The 22,979-nt window shown below is 36.3% G+C and overlaps 1 protein-coding gene and 1 long non-coding RNA gene across 2 annotated transcripts in view; one reads left to right on the top strand and one right to left on the bottom strand.

Annotated features, from left to right (window-relative positions):
• Window positions 1-10: 10 nt before the first annotated feature.
• LOC144448318 (uncharacterized) lies at window positions 11-1,736 on the top strand. The gene is made up of 3 exons (XR_013482091.1): window positions 11-92; window positions 1,187-1,236; window positions 1,648-1,736. It is a non-coding gene; the product is annotated as an uncharacterized LOC144448318 (long non-coding RNA).
• Window positions 1,737-14,425: 12,689 nt separating this feature from the next.
• LOC144447976 (dynein axonemal intermediate chain 7-like) overlaps window positions 14,426-22,979 on the bottom strand; it is an 87,748-nt gene continuing 79,194 nt past the window's right edge. The window contains exons 8-17 of the mRNA XM_078138102.1: window positions 22,042-22,336; window positions 21,535-21,631; window positions 20,756-20,920; window positions 19,986-20,154; window positions 19,390-19,496; window positions 18,610-18,875; window positions 18,159-18,230; window positions 17,538-17,687; window positions 15,657-15,758; window positions 14,426-15,245 (exon numbers count right to left, since the gene is read on the bottom strand). Coding sequence (XP_077994228.1) covers window positions 15,108-15,245; window positions 15,657-15,758; window positions 17,538-17,687; window positions 18,159-18,230; window positions 18,610-18,875; window positions 19,390-19,496; window positions 19,986-20,154; window positions 20,756-20,920; window positions 21,535-21,631; window positions 22,042-22,336 — 1,561 coding nt within the window. The 3' untranslated portion in view covers window positions 14,426-15,107. The remainder of the gene's footprint in view (window positions 15,246-15,656; window positions 15,759-17,537; window positions 17,688-18,158; window positions 18,231-18,609; window positions 18,876-19,389; window positions 19,497-19,985; window positions 20,155-20,755; window positions 20,921-21,534; window positions 21,632-22,041; window positions 22,337-22,979) is intronic.

Below are 22,979 nucleotides of genomic sequence, written 5' to 3'. Positions count from 1 at the left end.
AGCAGTTGCAAGAAAAGTACAGTAAAATACATAGCTCCAGAAAATCTTAACAATATCAATGCTCCCTACACGGAAAGAAGTGAAGTATATGCGTACGTACTTTTGTAGTCTTGTTGCTATACGATAGAGTTACGATTACTTTCTCCGCTCACCACGTCTAGTCAAAGGTACCATCTGGGCCAAGGGTAAACAGCGCATGTCAGCTGTAGACCATCACAAACTGACAGGCAGTTGTAAATGGTTACTGCCTTCACACAATTACTACTTGCAATAACTACTACTACTACTACTACTACTACTGAACTCTACCTGCAACCTGCAACTAAATCACTTGGGGACGCAATGACATCATCATGTTTATATGAACGCTACTGGGGTAGCACATAATTCTGTACTAGAGTATAGACCTTGACTATACGTGAGTGGAGATGATCGTAATAGTAATTCTATCGTATGGGAACTAGACTAGTACTTTTGATACAAATAACGAAGATTTATCTTAGGGTTGGGCAGAGTTGCATCTCACCTGGTATGTTTTTAGAAAATTGGCTTATGGTGGTCAATATAGTATTGGGATTCTAATGGGTTTTACACTGTGACTAAGATCTGTTCTGTTAAATATTCTGTCACTGTAGTAAACTTTTCAATTTGTAGAAAAAAACACACAAATATATTAGTTTGAATGTTGACCACGTGACATTTTCATTGAACGCCGGTTGATTAAAATAGAGAACGTCAGTTGTGAATCTAAGTGATAGTTTACATCAATACTACAACCCCCTTCAGGTTACCGTTAACCGGCTCTACTTGCAATTGATACAAGGACGGAGAGACCAATTAGAAACTGCATATTCTACAGGCTAAGATAGCGGAATCGCGATTTCTGGCCACCCTTGTCTACCATTAACACGTAGAGCAACTAGAGGCAGACACGAGGGCGCCCATATTTTGACGTCTGCAGGATCTCTGCATAGTGGCCCTTAGTGAAGTTCATTTAGACACAATGTAGCAAGAAAGTGTATTCATGCAATCTTGGTATTCTTAAAGTGTAGCATGAGCAGTTTCTTATTGTTGTCTGTATGGTGGGTATCAAATGAAGCCAGTGAACAGTAACTTGAAATGGGCTGTATATAGTTAAGGTTATAAGCACGTTGAAAACCCCATTTGTTTCTGTTATTCTTTTTAGGTACGGTATCGTGATGTGGGAAATTGCGACTTCATTAAACCCTTTCGATGGTAAATATGTGTTATATGTTCCATGCAGCTGAAATGCATTGAGTTCCGGGAGGAGGGGTGGGGTGGGGGTGCGGTTCCAGTTCAACAGTAATAGTTATAACAGTGGTCCTTTGAGATGGGTATTTTCACGTGTTAGGTCTCAAGTTGGGTTAAGATTTGTATTGGTAGTCTTGATCACGTGTCACGGTATAGGAATGAGTCCTCGGACCAGATAGTCATATTTTACGTACTGGGCGAATGGCCATCTCACTTCCATATTGTTTTCGGTCCCATAAAAAATCAGCGTTGATATGCCCGAAGCCCTCTAGCGACGAGAGTGGACTCTACAACTTTCACCCAAAAGGAAATATAATGCCATGATACTAAAACTGTTCATGCAAAAACGTTACGTGATTATTTTTTCTTATTTAGGCATGAGGGATATGCAAGTTACAGACTTTGTTGCTCGTCAAGGAAAAATGGAATCTCTTCCTGAAGACTGTCCGAAAAAGTTTGCTAAAATTATTACAAGATGCAGATCTTTTGAACCGATGATGAGACGTCTGTTTGGAGGCAAGCTTAAGTTCATCAATTGATTAAGTTCTTTAGTGAAGCCATGTATTTTCACTTTTAGTTTGTGCCACGGCTTCCGGAAAATAGTATGCAAAGATAACCAATTTGCATACAGATCAAACAAAATACAATAAAAATTGAGATATCCTTAAAAACGTCAAAGATTGGGGAGGGAATTCAACCGGAACGGTCCAACCGTTTTTATGGAGAAATATTTGGACACCAAGACAAATTTATGTTGTTTCATAAACGATGTACTAGTGTTTATTTTTCATAAAGTTGATATGCTCAATATACGGCAACGTGCAAGGATCACTTGGTTATTCATCCTGAACTAACCTACATCACTCACTCACTCACTCACTCACTCACACACCCACCCACCCACCCACTCACTCACTCACTCACTCATGTCTGATTATTTCATAATTGTGTATAACGTAGTTTCCTTTCCACTTCACAGACATAGTGGATGCACTTATTATCGAGGATGACTTCTGAAAGTACGAACAAGGCAAACGTAGAGGTGTGCGTCAAGTCAAATCTGCATGATAATATTGTTGTTGAAGGTGATCATATAATCTCAGCTCTGTACAAATGATTAAAAGAGCGCCACCAACGACGGAATATTACAGACTATGGTAACTCTGAATCAAGATCACCTGTGGTCTAGGTATTGCACCAATAATTATCACAAGGAACGCACAAATTTACAGGACTGCGCATGCCCTATAATATCAATCACGTAATTTCGATAGACTCTGAGATACAACATTATTAGTGGGATGTATCCAGGTGATGCTTATCAACAGGACCATGGTCCATCATTCTACACGTCACTTAGACCACCAAAGTTCTACAGAAAGATGCACTAATTAAAAGTTGTGACAAGAAAATATGGCAATAAAAAGACACCAAAGACTTTATTTCTGAGAAGAAGAACATTGCATAATACAAATGTGGACAGGCCCATGTCCATGACTTATTAAAGTATCAGGAACTCACATTAGGGGGTATATTAATTGGAGGCATAAGGTATAGATGCGACCGTTCTTTTGTTCAGGTTCAACTTTTTTCTTTAGTTCTGTTAAACAAGTCTTTTCCAGGCCCAAATAAGAGATAGATATATTTAGATATTGTGGGAAGGGATTATGAAGAGAAAAGTGCCGTAATTAGGCTGCATAAGGGTTCTCCAACATCATTTTGAGAGCAAATTTCAAGGCACACTCTAAGTGAAATGAAATAATATTTACTTCCTAACGTATCTGGAGCTAGCTTCCACACTGGTCAGGGTAAATATGAATTGATTATTGCTGGTTATAAACAATGTATCAATATTGTTTACAATAGTAATTGATTAGTATTTATGATCACATTTCCCATGATGCAACATTCAACATGGCAGGTTTGCAAGTTCCTTATTATAGTAAAACATACTCAGTTAACTTTGAAATTCATGTAACTTGGAAGAAGTCTGGATTTGCTTTTTGTATTGTCAGTATACTATACTAGTATTATATTTGACTAATATGAGTGTGGAGGTCAAGGGTTATCAAGGGTGTTAATACAACACAACGCCACGAAGAGACAAGCTTGACGTCTCTTTGTAAGACTGACAGGTTAACCGGAACACTATTTTATTTGATATAGTTACACAATGTGTATCACTCTTATCTGTGTGTGTGTGTGTGTGTGTGTGTGTGTGTGTAAATTCAGGTAAAAATTAATGAAACAACTTCAGTGATGTTTGCTTCACATTAGAGTCTGTCTGTTCGTATTTGTCTGTGATTCACGAATCACAAATCATCAGAAAATTACTAGATAATACATATTTCAGGACAAAAATACAATAATATATAATGTTTATTGCTCTTAGAGGTCACCGTCTCAATTGACATATTTTAAAAATTAAAAATATAGAATAAAGGTTACAAGATACCTAACAGGCAACGAAGTTATTATTCTCAAGTTTTCTCAGTTTGAGAAAAAAAAACACTCCTATTCCTATTAGGTGGGAGTATTATGGTTTTGGAGAAGACTTTGATTTGTGGAAGGAAGTTCTTTGTTGTAGAGCAAATAAAAAGATGGACAAGGTCTGCTTTATATTCTATTTATTCGAGTGTGTAATCAGAGACAAGAAGTGGAAGAGCGTGTCTGAATAGTTAGACTGAGTGATTTGCATACGTCATGAAAACAGCAGACAACAGAGCTCTGAAAGTGAAAGAAGACATGTGTGTGTCATACAATGGAAATACATGGTTTGTCATTTTCGTACACTTTAATCAGTATCCCAACCATACTACAGGTGTAGTAATAGTTCCATTAGTATAAAATTCTACTAAACTGGTACATGTATTACGTATTAAACACTTCATTACTAATATTATGGTATTCTAGACTATGGTTCCATAAATATGACTACTCAATCACAGTCGTTAAAAACAAAATGATGATGTCTTTCACAAAGATAACAACAGGGATTTTTACAGAAGTGAACAAAAATTCAAAAAAGTGTATGCAAATATACCTAGCAACAAGACCACGCCCATAGCAACAGCTAAGCGATCACGTATAATATTGCAAAGATAACAACAGGACTGGATAGGCAACTGGATAATCATTCAGCAAATGAACACCTGTACCTAGCATGGATAACATTTTTAGAAACTGTACAGTTGTGCTCCAACGCCATTGGACCCATTTTTCAAGTAGGAAGCCGTGATGAAGTAGTTTTATAAATCAAATATAATTAAATAACCAATCCTTATCCATATGGCCACTTTAACAACAGGGGGTTCAGTCTTAGCTATATTTACGAAAATAAAGAAACGAACGGCACAAACAACTCATAAATACTGACAAACATGAACGACAGATGAATTGCAAATAAATATAGACAATGCAGCGTGAATTTATATTACCGTCAGTAGTTGCGCCTTCGGTTTTCTAAGATAGACACAAACTAAACATATTGTCAGGACATGTCACGAAAGTGATACACTATTGTGAATGGCTGTACCTGGTGTAATTATTGTCTCAGTAGGGAGGCATCTCTGAAAAATAGTTTATTCAGACTCAGACCACTAAAAAGAGGCATAATCTCCCCTTACACCTCCATGTTTAGAGTTACATGAACTTGTAGTGCTGTTTTTAGTCTTGCTGTTAGAATCGTACTCCTCGAGCTATTCTGCTCACTGTGAAGGCGACGGAAGGTTGCTAGTGAGGGTGATAGCTTGGGTGTTCCATTCTCATATCCATCAGAGGAAAGCCCGAGGTCTAGCAGCTAGACTATGCTGTTTCGGGACTTTGAATGTTTAAGCATTGGATCACAATGTGATCACAATCGCACAACAGAGGAACCGTTATCACCCACTTGTGCAATCTAGCACATTGAAGAACAATATAGACTTAGTTTGCATCTACCTGTGAAGGCTGGATTCAGTGTCGTATTTTCCCATATATAAAATTGTCGCTATGTGCATAACCCTATAGGGCGTATGCACATAGTGACCATTTCACATAGAGAAAAACATATTGTAATATTGCATTCTTGTTGCATAGAAACATTGTTGATATTAATTTGCTATTACTCTGTCGTTCCTGTTTGTTAGTATGTATATGTGTGTTTGTTTGTTTGTTCGTTCTTTTGTTTGTACTTTCGTAAACATAACTATCTGCGCCCCTGTGAGTTAACCACCGTCTTACGAAACGTTCGTATATCATTAAATTATTACAAATGTTGAACATGGTGTTTTCTAAGGCGAGTGGTTCTATATCATGTATGTACTACTATAACACACCATGGATGTATTAGTGAGACTCACTAATACATCCATGAACACACAGTGTTGCTAACAACACAGAGCAGGTCAAAGTTGTTCGTTATTGTGATAAATCATTGCTGACCCCACAGAAGTATCACCCACGCATATAGACTGACAAACATGGCGCTAGACACTGTGAGTAAAATATTTTCCATAGCTATTGAAATATACAAAATTGCAGATGAGGTGAAAGCCCAAAAACACCGGTCTAAAAGACTCTGTGAAAGAATCAAGGCACTGCAACCAATTCTGGAGGAAGTGTGTCGACAATGTGAGACCGATAAGGGCCAAACAACGTACCAGGAAGCGTTAAAACAACTTGAAGAGTGTTTGGAGAATGCAAAGGATTTCCTTTGTAAATTCAAGAAAAAGTCACCGATCTGAAGAACTCTGAAAAAGGAAGACATCAAATCTAAATTCAACGATTTAAATTCACGATTGAACAACTTGGTTCCGATATTGTCCTTGGGTGTGGGTGTTGAAATGAAAGATACGGTGTTTGGTAAACAACAAATCTGTGAAGACAGTGAAGACGAGAGCAACGACTGGAAAGAGTTCCAAATCATTCTGGATGATCTTAAAGAAGGTAAAGAAAGTACTTGGTTGTATGTTCTGTCTTTCTGTCTGTCCCACTGGTCATGTCTCCCTGTCTCTTTCCCCTGCATATATATATGTATGTATGTATGTATGTATGTATGTATGTATGTATGTGTGTGTGTGTATGTATGTATGTGTGTGTGTGTAAGTATGTATGTATGTGTGTATGTATGTATGTATGTGTGTATGTATGTATGTATGTATGTATGTATGTATGTATGTATGTATGTATGTATATATATGTGTGTGTGTGTGTTCGTTCGTTCGTACATATAACATTACACGTTATAATTCAAACTAGGTCAACAACGTCTGGCTGAAAACGTCGATTCTGGATTTAAACGTATTGAAGGTAAAGGTGACGATATGCATGAAGATGTACGTGATATCAAAGAAGATGTACGTGATGTCAAAGAACAATTAAAACAAATGACTTTACAGCAACCAAGAGGTAAGTCCATATTAATTTATATACAAAGTTGAAGTCTCAAATTGAAGATTGCTCAAGGAATGTTTTCTTTGATAGGGTACGAATATTTCATCATTTTGACAAACTGCATGTGTTATCACAGTCATGTGCTGCAATCATTTTGCTTTGAACAATTTCCCAACTATACACCACAAGTAATGTCCCCAACGTTTTTGAGTTTAAGTCGTCCACACACACACACACAGACAGACAGACACTGCGCCATGAATTTAGCACTATTGAACATTGTTAGTTCAGTTGTGCTAAAACAAGTATTTAAAAATATCCCAACACTTATAGAGGCATAAACCACAGGGGTCAGCGAGCATGTAATTGATTGATTGATCGATCGATTGATTTATTGATTGATTTATTATTTGGTTGAATGATTGATCGATTGAATAATCAATTTTTGTGGTGCAATGTAACTTATTTTGTGTGTGATATTGGTCAATTGACTAATTGAGTTTTGTGGTGACATATAAAAACATTTTTTTTCTTTCCCTGGCTACTTTTCTCATTTTCAGTTGTATACTCTCTTTATTGACTAAATAAAGATGCCTTGTCCATTCTTCTCCTCTTATCTAAATTAAAACACCCCTAAGCTTATAACTGGCAAGAGATCACTTACATTAACAGTTTGCTTTATCTCTTATCTTCTGGAAGATTATCACACTGGACACTTTTCTCTCTCTTTCAGTTGTATACTCTCTTTAGTGACTAAATAAAGATGTCTTGTCCATTCTTCTCCTCTTTCTTATCTAAATAAAAACACCCCTAATCTTATAATTGGCAGAGAGATCATTGACATTAACAGTTTGCTTTATCTCTCATCTGCTGGGAGATTATCACACTGGACAAACAGTCGATCATGCATAAACAGTCTTTGCAAACGCTCTTAGCAACAGTGCATATTAGAGAGATAACAACAGGGATGGGTAGGTAAGTGAATAAAGATTCAAAAAATGTATACAAATATGCCTAGCAACAATACAACGCCCATAGCAACAGTTAAATGATAGTTCATATTGCAACGATGGAAAGTGGGAAGGGTTGGCAAGTGAATAAGGATTCCAAAAATGTATGTAAATATGCGTAGCAACAAGACCACGCCAATCACAACAGCCAAATGGAATATATTACAAAGAGAACAACAGGGTTGGGTAGGCAAGTGCATAACAGCCAAAAGGTGAATGCACATATGCCTAGCAACAAGATCATGGCCACAGCAACAGTGAAATAGTGATGTATATGATAAAAGTAACAATATGGATGGTTGAGCAAATGGATAAACTGTGAAAAATATTGACATAATTGACCCAACAACAATACCAACAATACAATTATGATGTATATAACATTTTTTAAAAACTAGTCAGAACTTTTGGACTCTTTGAGTTGAGTTTTGTTGAGACCACATTTCTCATTTGCATAAAACAACTAACACATAAACTATGCAGTTGTGCTAAAACACCATTGGTGCTATTTTAAGAAAATAACACGACAAAGACATTGTATGATATTTCTTTTAACCCAGGTCAACAACATCAGGCTGAAGAAGTAGATGCTGGTTTTGAAAAGGTTAAAGGTCAAAGTGAAGAAGGCATGCATGATGTCCAAGAACAATTTAAATGTCTACATGTTCAACCAAATGGCAAGTATATATACAATTATTATGAACACTTTTAAAAAAAAACAAACAGGATTGTCATGTCAGAAACAATGTAAACTAGTTGACTTGAAACAATCTTGTGTCATCTGACTCAACAAAAATCTTACAAAATTGATTATTTGTCCTTTTCCCTGTGCTTGACACCTTGAAATTGGATGCAGTGGTGTCATCCCGATATCGTTTGTGGCATCCTGATATTCTCTATAATTATAGGGACACAAAAATGTCAATTTCATGTAAGACTATGTATTCAAGTGGTTTTTAGCCTCACTTTGCTTTCCAGAATGCCTCTTCACAGCGTCACATACAGTAGGTCTCTTCTAAGCTGGATTTGCAATTTTTATAACTTTATTCAGGGAACCTGTATGATCTCGAAGTGATGATGAACTGAATTTTTTTAAAGGTCCCCTGAAGTGCAGCCAAGATAAAATTCAGTCTCGTTTTTGTTCCCATTTATTAATTGTTTTGTCTTACATTATCTTTTCAATCTCTAGCTCCAAGTCCTCAAAGTGATTTTGAAATTGAAGACGCTTTGTACTTCGTGGCAGAAAACATCACCCTTGGAGAGGCACGATTTCTTGCAAGAAGACTTCGTGTGCCACCAGTAGAAATAACAGACTGTCTGGATAATAATCCAAGGGATGCCAAGGAGTCAAAGTATCAGATGCTTCTAGCATGGAAACAGAATCAGAGTGGTGGAGATAAAGCTATGCTTGGCCGACTAGTGGAGGCACTGAAACAACAGAAGATGCGTTTAATTGCTGAAAATTTGGCCAAAAAGTTTTGTTCTAGTAGTGAAAAATAATCTAGCTTTTCTCAACTTAATTGGTTATCATATGATCACACTGCATATGATAAAAAACATATTTGGAACACATCAATTTGAAAATATAACCACACTGATATTTGATGGAACATGCCTTGGTGAATTTTGTTCAGTTTTTTTTCTTATTTTAATGTGATTTATTTGTTTCTTTGCTAGCCATTTAGAATAACCAAAAATAGGATTTCTTTACATTTTACAGAAAAAAAACATATTTTAAAAATAGTGCCTCTTATGAGAATATGAAGTTATTTTGCACAATTAAACATTTTGTCTAAACTACACTTTTTGAACTCCACTGTCAGCAACAGCTGATGAGCACTAAGTTAAGGAGATCACACTGAATTTGTATCTGCATTTCATCTGCACATGGTAAAATTGCTTAAAAAGCTGTTCAACTCATATTTTTAACTTTGCTGGGCTAAATAGTGGAAGGTTTCAATCATAAAAAATGTGTGTGTGGAGTATAAGATTAAAAAAGTAATGGTAACCTAGGGGGTCCATTTATCTTTACATGAAAGTACTGGATGGTTAGGTTTTTAAATGCTTTCAACACGTCGATGTACATTAATTTTTACAATCAATAATTTATAAAGAGGGTTTTCAGCAAATTGGAAGGTTCCAAGAATGACTTAGATAAATTTTCTACTGTGAAAAAATTATGAAAATAGAGAAATGATATGACTTGCTTTAGAAGCGTTTAGTTTATATAAAAAGAATACATCTTACAATAGAAAACAAACAATCTTAAAAATGGCTACGACCACTAAAAGTAAATAATTTCGCTTTCTACTTATTTCTCAAATCAATTTTCTTCATCCAAATCTAGTTTAGGTAAGGACTGTTTGGTAAGCAGAGAAGACATCTGTGCTTGTCTCTGCAGTTTACTGAAAGAAACGAAAAAACAAGGGAACATTTATAAGTTACGTGGCTGGAAATTAACTTTTTTCTTTGGTAGTCCGAGTGAGAAATTGGTAGCCCAAAGATTGTGACCAATAGTCCGATATTCCTCAACTGAAAACAGAGTTCCTCTATTGGAAAAACCTATGTTATTAAAATGCTTTCAGGTCCATAAATCTTCCATCTTCATCACATAATCAGTGGTAGCCTGAGTGGGCTACCAGCTGTAAATTATGGTAGCCTCATGACAAGAATTGATAGTCTGTGGGAATGGGACAACAGTTAATTTCGAGCCCTGAAGTCTATAGGAGAGAAAGTGTATGCTACTGGAATACCAGTCTTGGTTAACTTATTAGCAATTATCTGTTGTTTATATATACCTAGTAAACACAATTTGTGACACACAGTAATCAGTTTTATTAGAGTATAGAACCTTTGACAACTCTGGTTTCATTTTGCTGTAGATAGCAATGATGATATCTCATGCTTTAAGACTACAACCTTTGTAATTAAAGATCTAATGTTGATTATTCTATAGATCACATGTTTTTTTTTAATGTTATGAAAAGAAATATGAGTAAACTGTAAAAAGAATGGGGGGGGGGGGGGTTAAGTGTGTAATGAGATAAGAGATATCTGTTAACCCCATCTGATGTAGTGAACTTGGCACAATTTCTTTATTTACGTCTGTTTCCTATGTTTATTGTTGTTCTTTTTTGTTCCGTGTAGTGAGTGCCTTATTCCTACATCTGACACAATACAATAGGTGTTCATGTTCAGATCTTGAGTGCTGAGTGGATTTACTCAACCAATGAGAATGTGTTGTACACCGAAACTTACAGGTACAGTACCTCAGAACGCTTTCTCCAAAAAAGAGCTTGGGAGTAGAGAGCCGACAACCATGTTTTTGTTATTGTTTGGTAATTCTCTTTGTTTCAATCCTTGAGTGTTATATTGTAGGATATTTTTGATTCTGATTGGCTACTCATAAATACGGGATGTGAATGTGAACTCCTGTGGTATTGTGTCAGATGTAGGAACAAGGCATTCACTCACAGAAGAAAGAACAAAGGACAATAAATGTAGGAAAAAGAGGTAAATAAAGAAATCATGTGAGGTTGTGACTACATCAGATTGTAATCAAACAGTTTTGTACATATTGATTACCCATCAGACTTACTTGATAGCTGGATGACCTTTAACCTTTAATAGTTTCTCAGTACAAGGTGACATCATAGCGTCAGTAGGACTCATAAACACCTGACAAAGTTGTTTTCGTTTCACTACTGCAGGTGTTATTGGATCCTTTCCTGTATTCTCTTTCATATCCTGCCTTACTTTAGTTGGAAGTGACATGATGTCTCTAATGGGGATAAAAAAATATAGTTCCTAGCTACCAATTCTATAACAGAACTGAGTAATTTAGCCACACGCACAACAGCATGCCTGTTCGTAGATATTTACTTAATATTCGCCATATGTAAATTATGTCGCTATTGAGCTCATCTCAACAAGGGCATATTTACATATTGACTTAATTAGAATATCTAGTGAATTAGACTGATGTACGTTATTACTCCACATTGTGACCAATCAGTTTGAGTGCATTTTTTTTAAAACCAATGAATTTGAGTGTACATGTGTGATTTTCAAACCACAGTAATTGTTTGCCGATGACATCATTACAAGCAGTTTGTGAGACAGCAAAGCAATATGACAGCCTATTGTGAAATATGCTGCAATGCATTAGTATTTCAACGCATCCATAATGATTCATTCTTGACAGAGATCGGAGCAAGTCAGAATTCAATTCTGACACAGTCCCTTTAATATCTTCTCTACATATATTGCTCTCTTCTGATCAGATGGTGAGGGACAAAGTGAGACTCAAGTCTTGACGTACTTCGTTTGTAAGATGGGCTATTATGATTCTTGAATTCTTTAGTTGTCTTGAGCACCATAGCCTATCTGTAGTCTTGAAGGACCAACACTTAATACACTATTTCAGCTATCCTAACTGCCATTTTGATATTTTGAATTTTCGCTAGTCCTGTCAAGTCTACTGATGGTTTTCACAAATGTCAGTATTTCCCTGGCATCCCTCCTGAGAATCTGATTGGTTGACTGCACTATTAGACATATTTAAATTGCAATCAGGTCACATGATGAATCCATAAATAGGTGTTTTCATGAGAGACAGGGGAAACAGATAATGTTAACTTTTTGCACATATTTTGATTGGGGTGTTACCACAGGGAGCTCAGGCTCAGTTAGTTTTGTTTACAAATATAAACAAAGAAGTAAACAAACAAACAAACAAACAAAACACAAACAGACAAACAAGTAAACAATCAAATAAACAAACAAAAACAAACAAAATAAACCGACACATGAGTAGATACATACATGAGTAAACGACAACAAACGACAACAAACCCCCCCCCCCCCCCCCCCCCCCCATGGTCACATCTGGAAATAACCCAAATAACCCTGGGTTATTTCCAGATGTGACCATGTGGGGGGGGGGGGTAGTGTTTGTTCATTGTCGTTTACTCATGTATGTATCTACTCATGTGTCGGTTAGTTTGTTTGTTTATTTATTTGTTTTGTTTATTTGATTGTTTATTTGTTTGTTTTTACTTGTTTGTTTGTTTGTTTATATTTGTAGACAAAACTAACTGAGCATGAGATTCCTGTGGTGTTACCAGCAGATCTGAGGCATCGTCGCAAACCACGGCCTCTTTTACGGCACCGTCCATTACATGCCCTGCGAGAGTCTCGTTATTTCGAAGTTCACGGAAGAAATAACAGCTCTGGTTTGCGAGAATGATCTGATGACTATTTGCAAACTTGGAATGACAGGTGAAAATTCAAAAAATAAAAAACGGTATTTTTTAGGATAACAACGTTACCTATTCCGATTGTATACATTTTGACACACATCACATACAAGTCACTGGCTTCTTACATTATTGGCTATTGCACAGCTGGATTTGAAAATGTACAGGTATAAAAATATTAATGTATTTGCAAACTGAGTATCAATGGATTCGAAAATGGGGCAGTCTGCAGTCACTGAAACTCAAAGTCAGACGACCATGTCGTGACAAAAGCTGGACGAATGAGTTGAAAGGACATACTCCTTTCAAAATAATGTATGCCATATCAAGACGAGGGATAAACTATTCTATAACTTTTAGGCTTTTATACTCACATCAAAATGACCAATGTTCAGCCTTGATATCAAGCGCTTTGGTATTTGACGTTGAATAAGATGACCTGCGTTTAGTGTTCACCAGACATTCGAAATAAACCGCCATCCACTCGCACGCATTCTCGATAAAAGTGGAGCGCCCTCAACGATAGTAATTTTTTAACAACGACGAAACAACTACTTCGTACTTGTATTTACGTTATAGCATTTATATCATGGAAAAGTGGTTCGTTTTTAATGACGTGGTGATCACCACATATGCATTGCTTGCTCCCTTTCATTGCATTCCAAGGTCGATTCTGTTTTAGAGATCACCCAAATAGAAAGAGCGCCCTCAACGACAGGCACTCGTTAAACGGACAACTCTGGATCGATCCCAAGCGTGAACCAGTTGTTTGGCTCTTACTTTTTGTTCAATGTAATAGCTCAAACTATCTTTGCCCAAAACACAACTTCCTCTCAGTGGAATTGGCAATAACTTGTCCATGCGTGATTCTATATCGAATGGGGATGGGATGGGAAGGGGAGAAGGTACGAGTGGACTGTTAATTGCTAATTATACCCCTGAAGTATTTTTTTCATGTGATGCAAGATCTTTCTTTAGTATATTTGGGAATCCTTGATCACAGAATACCAATAAAATGTACATTTGTTCATAATCATAAACTTTGCCACAAAATATACTAAAAGATGTACATCACATCTGTTCACATCTTGGATGACAATCTTTCATATCTCCTTACACTATTGACCGGTATCAGGTAAACTCATTTATTCAAGTAAATTTACTATACCATACAATACCAACAATTTGGTCAGTCTCGTATGATTCTGGTCAACTAAATTAGATTTCAAAACACATAGCAGCAATTCTTGCCTTAGTAATGTCTGGTGATTTCAGTTGCAAGGTATTTCAACAACACAACTATATGTACTCACAGACATACACCTACACATACAGGAACACACACACATGCATGCACATGCACACACACACACACACACACACACACACACACACACACACAAATACAGGAACACAGACAGACAGACAGACACACACACACACACACAAAACAAGTCTGAGCATTGTCATTCCTTTTTCATTGTTTATTCATGAAGTAAAAAATAAATCTGCGTAAGGATGGAATCATACATCTCAAATGATGCAGGAGAACTCTTCTAACCAATGATATACAAATACAAATTCAAAGGTTTCATCAAAATCAATATATGGGAATCTCATTTAATGTACAATCAATCATATACATAAGGTATCTTTAAAAAGTTTAGTTCCGAGTTCAAATATAAAAACATTTCTCTTTGAAAATATTTTGCACTGCAAGTTGGAAATATACTTGTCAAAATGGTCCTGTACATTAATTAGAATGGAATGAGTGAATTGGACGGGTCGTAAGATTTTATCTCAAAATACATATCAATCTCTGAAAAAAAATTGATGTATATTACAGTAGATATGTACAATCCATGCTATGGTAATATTGAATAAAGAGGTGCTGAAATTCCAAGACTGCTAACATTTGCACTGTGGTTAAAGAGTATAACACTATCACCACTGATGCATTGTGGTTCCAAGTGTACAGTACTATGACTATCACTGCATTATGAAGCAAGTGCACAATGCTAATGAGCCTTGCATTGTGGTTCAAGTCACAGTGTACAGTATTATGGATGGCCATGCATTGTGGGGTTCAAGCGTACAGCACTATGTGTATCAATACTAGGATATTTCATTTCATGAAGTCTGTCGTCACAGAGTCAATGTTGTAATCTCAGCATCTCGAATATCAATGAGATAATTAGGAGTAGGTGATGACTCTGGTTGCCGATAGCCACTGATAGACTGCATCCACAAACTGGTAACTAGATGTCTTCATTCTATCGATTCCTTGTTCGGTGGACAGGTCACATACCATGTGATAAAGGTCAGCATGGAACTATAAACAGAGACACAGAATTATAAGTTTCGGGTTGATATTTTTTTTAAATTCATGGGGTGAAATAGTTTGTCTGGCAGAGCTACGACAAAGTTGGTCTTGGACATGAGTGGTTGTGGAGCTATACAGTTAATACAGTAATACAAGACCATAGGATTCAAACATTAGTACATAGTCTTTGTGATACATTTTTTTACACTGACATTTACTCCAGACACCAAAATAAGGTGAAGTCTGTATATCTTGCATCTCCCTAACACAAGTGAAGACTATGCCATTACACTTATTGTACATGTCTCTTGTTGTACCACAAATTTACAATTTAGTCCTGTTTTTTTTCTTCAACTTTATGTACAAACAAATAACTCCCTGGTAGAATGTGGATTTAAGATGTATTCCTATACTACTAACCTCTGTTCCTTCAGCATAATCTTCATTAAACTGGTCATCAAATTCGGACATCCTAAGCTTCATGGCTCTCTGTGATGTCATCATAAGTAAAGACCATTCATCCTGTAGAAGGTAACAGAATATTTGTAAGTGATGAACAGTAGACTGCCCTCTATAGGCTTATGTCGGAAAACTAGAAATTGACATGTGGAAAAAAAATGAATACTGCCCTTGGAGTCAGAATGGGTTAATGTTTTTTAAGAAATACTACACACGTTTTTCAATCTGAATCAAACTGTGGGTGATAATTTGACAACATAGTTGATAGCAACAGTAGTGACTTCAAACTCCATGGTCATGAAAAAAGAAATAGAACTACAAAACCACACACAATGATAGTGAAAGAGAGTCAAAAAATAAATTTCTGAAAAATTGTCTGGAGGAAACAATGCACACAAAATCAACACTTCTATGAAAATAACGATTGTACATTAGAACTACCTCTTCACCCTGGACATTGCAATAAAAAAATGAAATGCGATGAAAATGGACATAAAATTATCATTTTGTCGGGATGTGTTCAGGCAAATGTTGTGTAGATGACATAAATCATTAACAAGTTGATCATAAAACAATGGAAGTGAGTGAAAGTGAAAGCCAAGGACTGTAATGGTAGTAAAACATTCCTCTCACATGTCCCTTCTTCAAACTATGTTCAACACTTGAAGAATCTGGATATAAAATCATCTAGGCTTATCATTTATATCTATGATCATAAAACAGATGAACTAGGGTTTTGCATTTACTGTAATATGTTAATGAGGTTCTTTTTCATCTACATACTGATGAGACACATTTACATAAGTACTTGTAATTACTTGCAGTGTGCATGTCTGCATGGTATTACAGTGCAATAGAGAACATGGCATACCTGTATGCAAATAAAGCTAGCATTCCATGTATATCAAAACAAGTGAACATTTGTGTTTATACAAAATTTTACTCTTTATGGATATACATTTGTAGCGATAACCATGATTTGCGAGTTTCAGCATTGGCACCTAGTTTTTTTCCATTGTTTTTTCCAGCTGTACTTTCGTTCGCTTCTCTTGAGTAGCTGCAAGCATTTAGTAAAGAGTGCCAAACTGGCCTGTGTGTCATGGAGTTCTGCTATATTGTTGTGACCACAAACACCAATGATTAATTCACATTTTTTCTACAGCTCGACCTCATAACACGTAAATAGTACAAACCCTAGTTCTCTGTAGTCAACTATATACCCTTATAATGTGACTGACTACAATGATAGTAATAATAGTTACTGACATTACATGTTTACTAGAACCTTTTACAGTGAGTGGAATTCATTCTTACCCTCCCTAGACCCTTAACATGAGACTAAGAACAGAATAATGCATTTATCTCAAAAGATGTATACAATAGAAATACTTAGTCAACTACTTCACATAGATGTCATGCGTAGCAAAGCTGGGAAAGAAGCCTCCATTTTTATTAAAAAGGAAATAATATTGAAAATTGATAAAATTATGAATCATGCTAATTTATACTTTAAAATGATAGTAGAATGAAGCTTTGAAATAAGGCAAACAAGCTGAACAAAATATACCTTCTCTTTTGGTTTTTGTTTTCTCCGCTGCATGTGTGAAAATAAAATGCATGCATTTAAAAAAAAAATAAAGCAACACACAAAGCTCTTAAAAAGCAAAATAGATTATTAAATCTAAAATATTATACCAAGCAAATAATATATTGGATATAAGCTATTGGGTAGTTAGCTGTGGATATTATTATATTAACTAAAAGCTTCTTTTAGGTCAAAGGTCACTGCTTATATGTAAATTAAGGACAAGTATTTCTGGGTCATACAGTACTTATACTAACCTCAATAACTGGTTCATCTTGGAGCATTTCTGTTCCTTGGATGACAATTTTCTCTTCTCCAGCTTCAGCATTCCATTTACTCCAGGAGTAAGCAAAGTGTGACGCCGTTAGTGCCATCTGTTCGTACGCTTCTTCCTCTGCGACGTCATTCTATTAAAAGATTATAGTGTGGGTTAGGCATAGTTGGAATAAGTTGCAGGAGTTACTTCATTATATTCTCTTTAATATTCTGACGGTGTGAGAAACAAGAATTAAACTTGATTCTATCTTCATACAAGGCAAGTGGTTTGAGAGAATTTTTTAATTTTTGAGCAAATTTCTGAAATTACCACCAACACACTTCCAGGAATATACAACAATTGCCAAGACCTCAAACATTATATATTTACCTATATTTTTATTTCCGTGGTTTGATGCATGGTTTTCATTTGTTGAACATAAAGACCAGAATTCTCAGTACTTGCTATATCATATTATGTGAAGGTCAAAATTGAACAAAGTCGACTTATTGTCTTGTGTTCTCATAGTAATGTATGTGTAAGTGCATAGCGAAGAAGAAGCAACAATGATCGTTTTCACATTAGAAGGATACTCTATACATATTTATCAAATATAACCTACCTTTTCACTTATACTGACATACTTCTTAGATTCAGGACTCGGAAACAGATTGACACCAGCTACTGTCATTATCTGATGAGAGAAAACACAGGAAAATTATATTTTAAAACCTTAAGATAAAATCTAACTACATTTTTTAAACATTTTGTAAATCATACTTTGTTTTTTTAAATCATGATTGATTTTGGACACTGATTTTAGGTGCAGACCAAAAAAAAACAATTTGATTGGATATATCGCACCATACTATGTGTATGTGTACTACTGCACAAAAACGTTTACCCACTTTTGATGCGATACTGTGCAGGGTATACAATATTACAAGTTCTATCAAACAAAAAGTTTAAAAAAACATCTGGTGGCAGCTAGTGCAGCTTGAATATTTCCAGTAACCTACGTAAAATGTAATAAAGCTGTTGAAGACTTGTTTAAAATGTCAACTCCTCCGTACCTGTATCAATTCTTTGGGCGCCATCCATTTATTTTTGATACTCTCCAATTCTGGTCTGACATCGGCATCTTGTGGTTGTCTAAAACAACACAGTCCTTCCTTGATTTCAATCTCCACTTCAACAATAGCAGCTATGATAGTAAGTATAGCATTGTTGGCTTTTCTTGGTCTCAGTTCCCAACTTTGGAATGGCATGTTGATATGTTTATCTTGCATACACACCATAGGACCAAAGTTAATAGTCTTGAAGGCAACAGTACGATCCTCTGTTTAGGAAAGGCAAAGCAGAAGTGTTAATCTTGGTACATAGTCACATCATACTATGACAACCTTGTACATGTAAAAAATCATTAAATATCATAATATCATCTCCAATACTACCCAGCAGTGAGCTCTCTAAGCCAATTTGACAATGTACTGACGCTAACAATTTCTAGTGACGCACAAATATTTGGTGTTCTCCTAACTATGTGGTGACTCGCAACAAAATTTGGGTACGATTAAATGGCACACTGTCCCCAGGTAGCTAATAGTCTAATTTAAAATTGACAATAAGCAGTGCAAACAATCTCATTCACTCTTATAGAATTCTTCAATATTGTCATTTCGTCAAAATTGAGTAAAAAACAAATTTTTCAAATCAGGCAGGCCAGTTTGCTTCATTCATATATGACAACATGCAGGTAATTTTTCTACATATTACTTGTATCATATTTCAAAAGCCACGAAACTCTACATTACACTCCCTAAGGTATCTGAAAACACAGATTACATACACACCTTCTTCATATTTCAAGTCTGCATATCCATCAAGTCTCCAGTGTTTACCTTCTGGTGACCAGTACGCCATCTGTGGTTCCTCACTGAATAATACATTCTCAGGAAGTCTGTAAAATAATAATAAGTAACATAAGTACTTCATAGTTTGGTAGAATTCTACGCCATGTCTTGTTCAAAATTATCAATTCTTGTTACATAGAGTACCATAACACTAAATCTTTCCTACCCTACACAATCTTCTGACCACAAGGGGACAGGCTTCGATATACAATCTCTTCCCACATCCCTTATAGTCAGTGATGGCACGGACTATACTATTCACTGACAAGTCAAGATACCTTACCACCAAAACCCCCTGGTTACCACAATCCATATAAGCAAGATTACTTCTGGTGAAGTGTGCTATTTGGTATTAGATACATATACAATCATGAGATTGTGAAGGACTTATTTTCAGCAGGTAACTATACTTCCACGCTAAACAAAAGGTGTCCGCCTTCGAATGGTTAACCAAAATATCCATACGGAATTAGTTATTAGTATGGAGAAATCTAGAAATCTTATCACAAATACCGCTTCTAATTTTCTATACTTACGTGAAAGACAAGCCAAGTGGAGGTGCACCCAGAGCTTCAGCTGCAGCCGCTGCATTAGCAATAGCTTTAGGATCCAAGGTTTGACCCATAGTTAGAGTACCTGACAATGTCTGTCCAAGTTTAGCATCACCTCCTGGGTAGGGAACTCTCTTCAATTCACTGTTTACATCTAGTAAATGGAAAATACATAAATGTCAATACAAGAACAATTCTTATAATTTAGCATAGTGTCTACAGACATATGGCAAGTCAGAAAGATCCAGTTGTTTCCACTTATGTAGTGTAGCAAGTGGTTACGTAAGTGGACCCACAACTTTTCAGACTATCATAATTATGTTAGCCGAGGACTTTTTTCAGGTTGATTTGGACTACTACCTCATTGCTTAGCCATTTGACTGACTTTTGTATTCAAACATAAAATGGAGAATGACAGATGTAACTTTTTAGAGGGTTTGATAGGGAGGACAGTTTCTTAGGAAGTTTCATACATAGCACTTATCTAAGTACATAAAATGCTTGGTTATCGCTATGGGCGTGTTCATGGTTGCTATGCACACTTGTATTCTATCTCTTATCCTCCCATGTAATAACGGCCACTCTTGTTTTTTTCCCTGTTGCTGTGGACATGGTCCGTTTTCTTAGCATATATATGTAATTTTCTATAAGTTGTGCGAACAAAAATCAGTTGTGGAACATTGCCCCCTAGTGGCTAAACTATGCAATCTTTGATCTTTAGGATGAAGTTACAATGCAAGTAAGTGACAACATACCTTGAGTCATCAGCCAACTTTTGACAGTCTTGGGTTGTGGTGGTAGTTGTAAAAGATCAAAGTATATATTACCACCTAATGGTTGGTATTGTCTTAAATCAACTACATCTTCATCATCTTCGATCTCTTCCTCCTCCTCTTCTTCTTGCTGCTCCTCTGCTGCAGCTGTAGAGATAGAGAGAATGGGGATCAGTTACAAACTTCAGTCTGAATTAAGATTTGCAGGGTTCACTCTACAGTGACTGAGAATGGGGATCAGTTACAATCTTCAGTCTGAATTAAGACTTGCTGGGTTCAAAAATAACTTCTACATTCAATAGTCAGATTTTAGCTCAATGAATCATTTCAGATAAAATTTCCTATTAATTTCCTTTGTCTAATAGACTACTAACTTATCAATTGGCGGTCTAGATATAATGTTTACTCATCTGTGAGTACTGGACTTTTGATTTCAAGCCCTAAATGTTAGCAACTCTGTTCAGTAACAACTTCTAGCAGCCAATCAAAACACATCAACATGATGTAGAACTTTGACCCATGTTAGCCAATTATTGAATGTGTTATGTGCAGTGAGTTGACTGCAAGATATGTCATGTCATCAGCCCTAACCACCCCCCCCCCCCCCCACCCCCCATCTATATACAGGGAAGTGGTTACTGATAGGATGGGCAAGACACACGGTCTCACAGACTACACATGCAATGGTACTTTACAACACTATTATCCAAGTAACAATTCTGAGTGGGACGTCTAATTATAAGAACTAATGAAGTTCGTACCTTCAGTTTCACCTTCTTTCTTGTCATCTTCTTCTCCCTCTTTCTTTTCTTCTCCTTCCTCATCCTCTTTCTTTTCTTCATCATTAGCTTCAGCATCCTGTAATGTAGTAAAAGCTATGATTAACTTAACCCACACGACAGCAATTTGACAAGTCTGGCAAAACATGTACAATGGTGTTTTAACAGTGGTTACTTTGGAAAGGTGAACCTATCAGTTTGTTCTCTTGTACAGTGACCATTTCCTATGATCATTTCAAACACGTTTTGAAAATTAATCTGAACTGTATGCCGTATTCACAGTATACAATCATGTGGTCTTCTAAGATAGGATGTTAGTAGTCTTACAAGAGTCATTGACCAGGATAGATAAAAAATTCAAATGCCATTAAACTCAAGTTATGACCTTGTGATTGAAGATGTTAGGATGTATAGTATCTTCTAAGCATCTTAGGTTGCATTTGTGTAATTTTTCCAAACCATTGCTTCTAATATTATGACTATTCTCACCTCTGATTCCAACTTCAAAGTCAAATCTTCCATCCCTGGGATAGCATCCTCCTCCTCTCCCTCTTCACCTTCTTCCCCCTCTTTCTTCTCGTCTGGATTTTCCTCCGGTTCAGGTTCAGGGGGTGGTGGTTCAGGAATGGTCCTCTTCTTTTTCTTCTTGGGGTAGAATGTACGACAATGATGTGACAAGTGGTCGTATTTGGTGTGAACAATACGCATTGCGATGTCTGCCGTTGCTAGTTGTTTAGGAAGCTCAAAGCCAAACTTCTCTTCTTCAAATTCAAATGATTTGAACCTAAAAGAACAAAGTACAACAAATGCTGACTACTGATGATCCATAGGGCCAGGTACAGGGAAGTATAGTTAAAGTTGCACAGTTTCACATATCTTGCTTTACAGCAATTGGCCATTACAGACTGCAAACAGGAAATTGAGAATACGGCGCCCTCACTCAAATTGGGGGTATCATCTCCTTATAGTAGTAGTACCATTTCACTGTCCCTTGGTATTCTGTAGAAGTGTAAATCTGGGATGTTTTTCTTATTGTTCAGACATTAAGGAATGTAGCAGTGCTCGATGATTAACAGTGTAACCTATACCATGTATACCCCCAAAGTACACACAGACAGGAAGTAGAGTGCCACCATGGTAAATTTCGGAAAAGCCTAATAGATGAGGAACTTGGGTAGATTTTGCCTACACTCCATTCATTGTAACACAGTGGCATGTATAGATTTCAGGCAGTGGCATATTTTAAGTACACCTTTGAAGGTAAATGCAATGGATTTTTATGCTCATGTGTAGATGTGCATACACTTGGGCATACACATATGCATATGCATGAAATGCAGTTCTCGTGCATACATGTATGTGTGCATAAATACCATAATCCATGCATGTGCAATGGGTGCGAGCGAAAACTCAATTTTTAGTACTTA

This window comes from Glandiceps talaboti, chromosome 17 (assembly GCF_964340395.1).
Source record: "Glandiceps talaboti chromosome 17, keGlaTala1.1, whole genome shotgun sequence".
NCBI lineage: Eukaryota > Metazoa > Hemichordata > Enteropneusta > Spengelidae > Glandiceps > Glandiceps talaboti.
The sequence above is the reverse complement of the archived record's forward strand: the minus strand, read 5'-3'. Positions and strand labels throughout refer to the sequence as shown.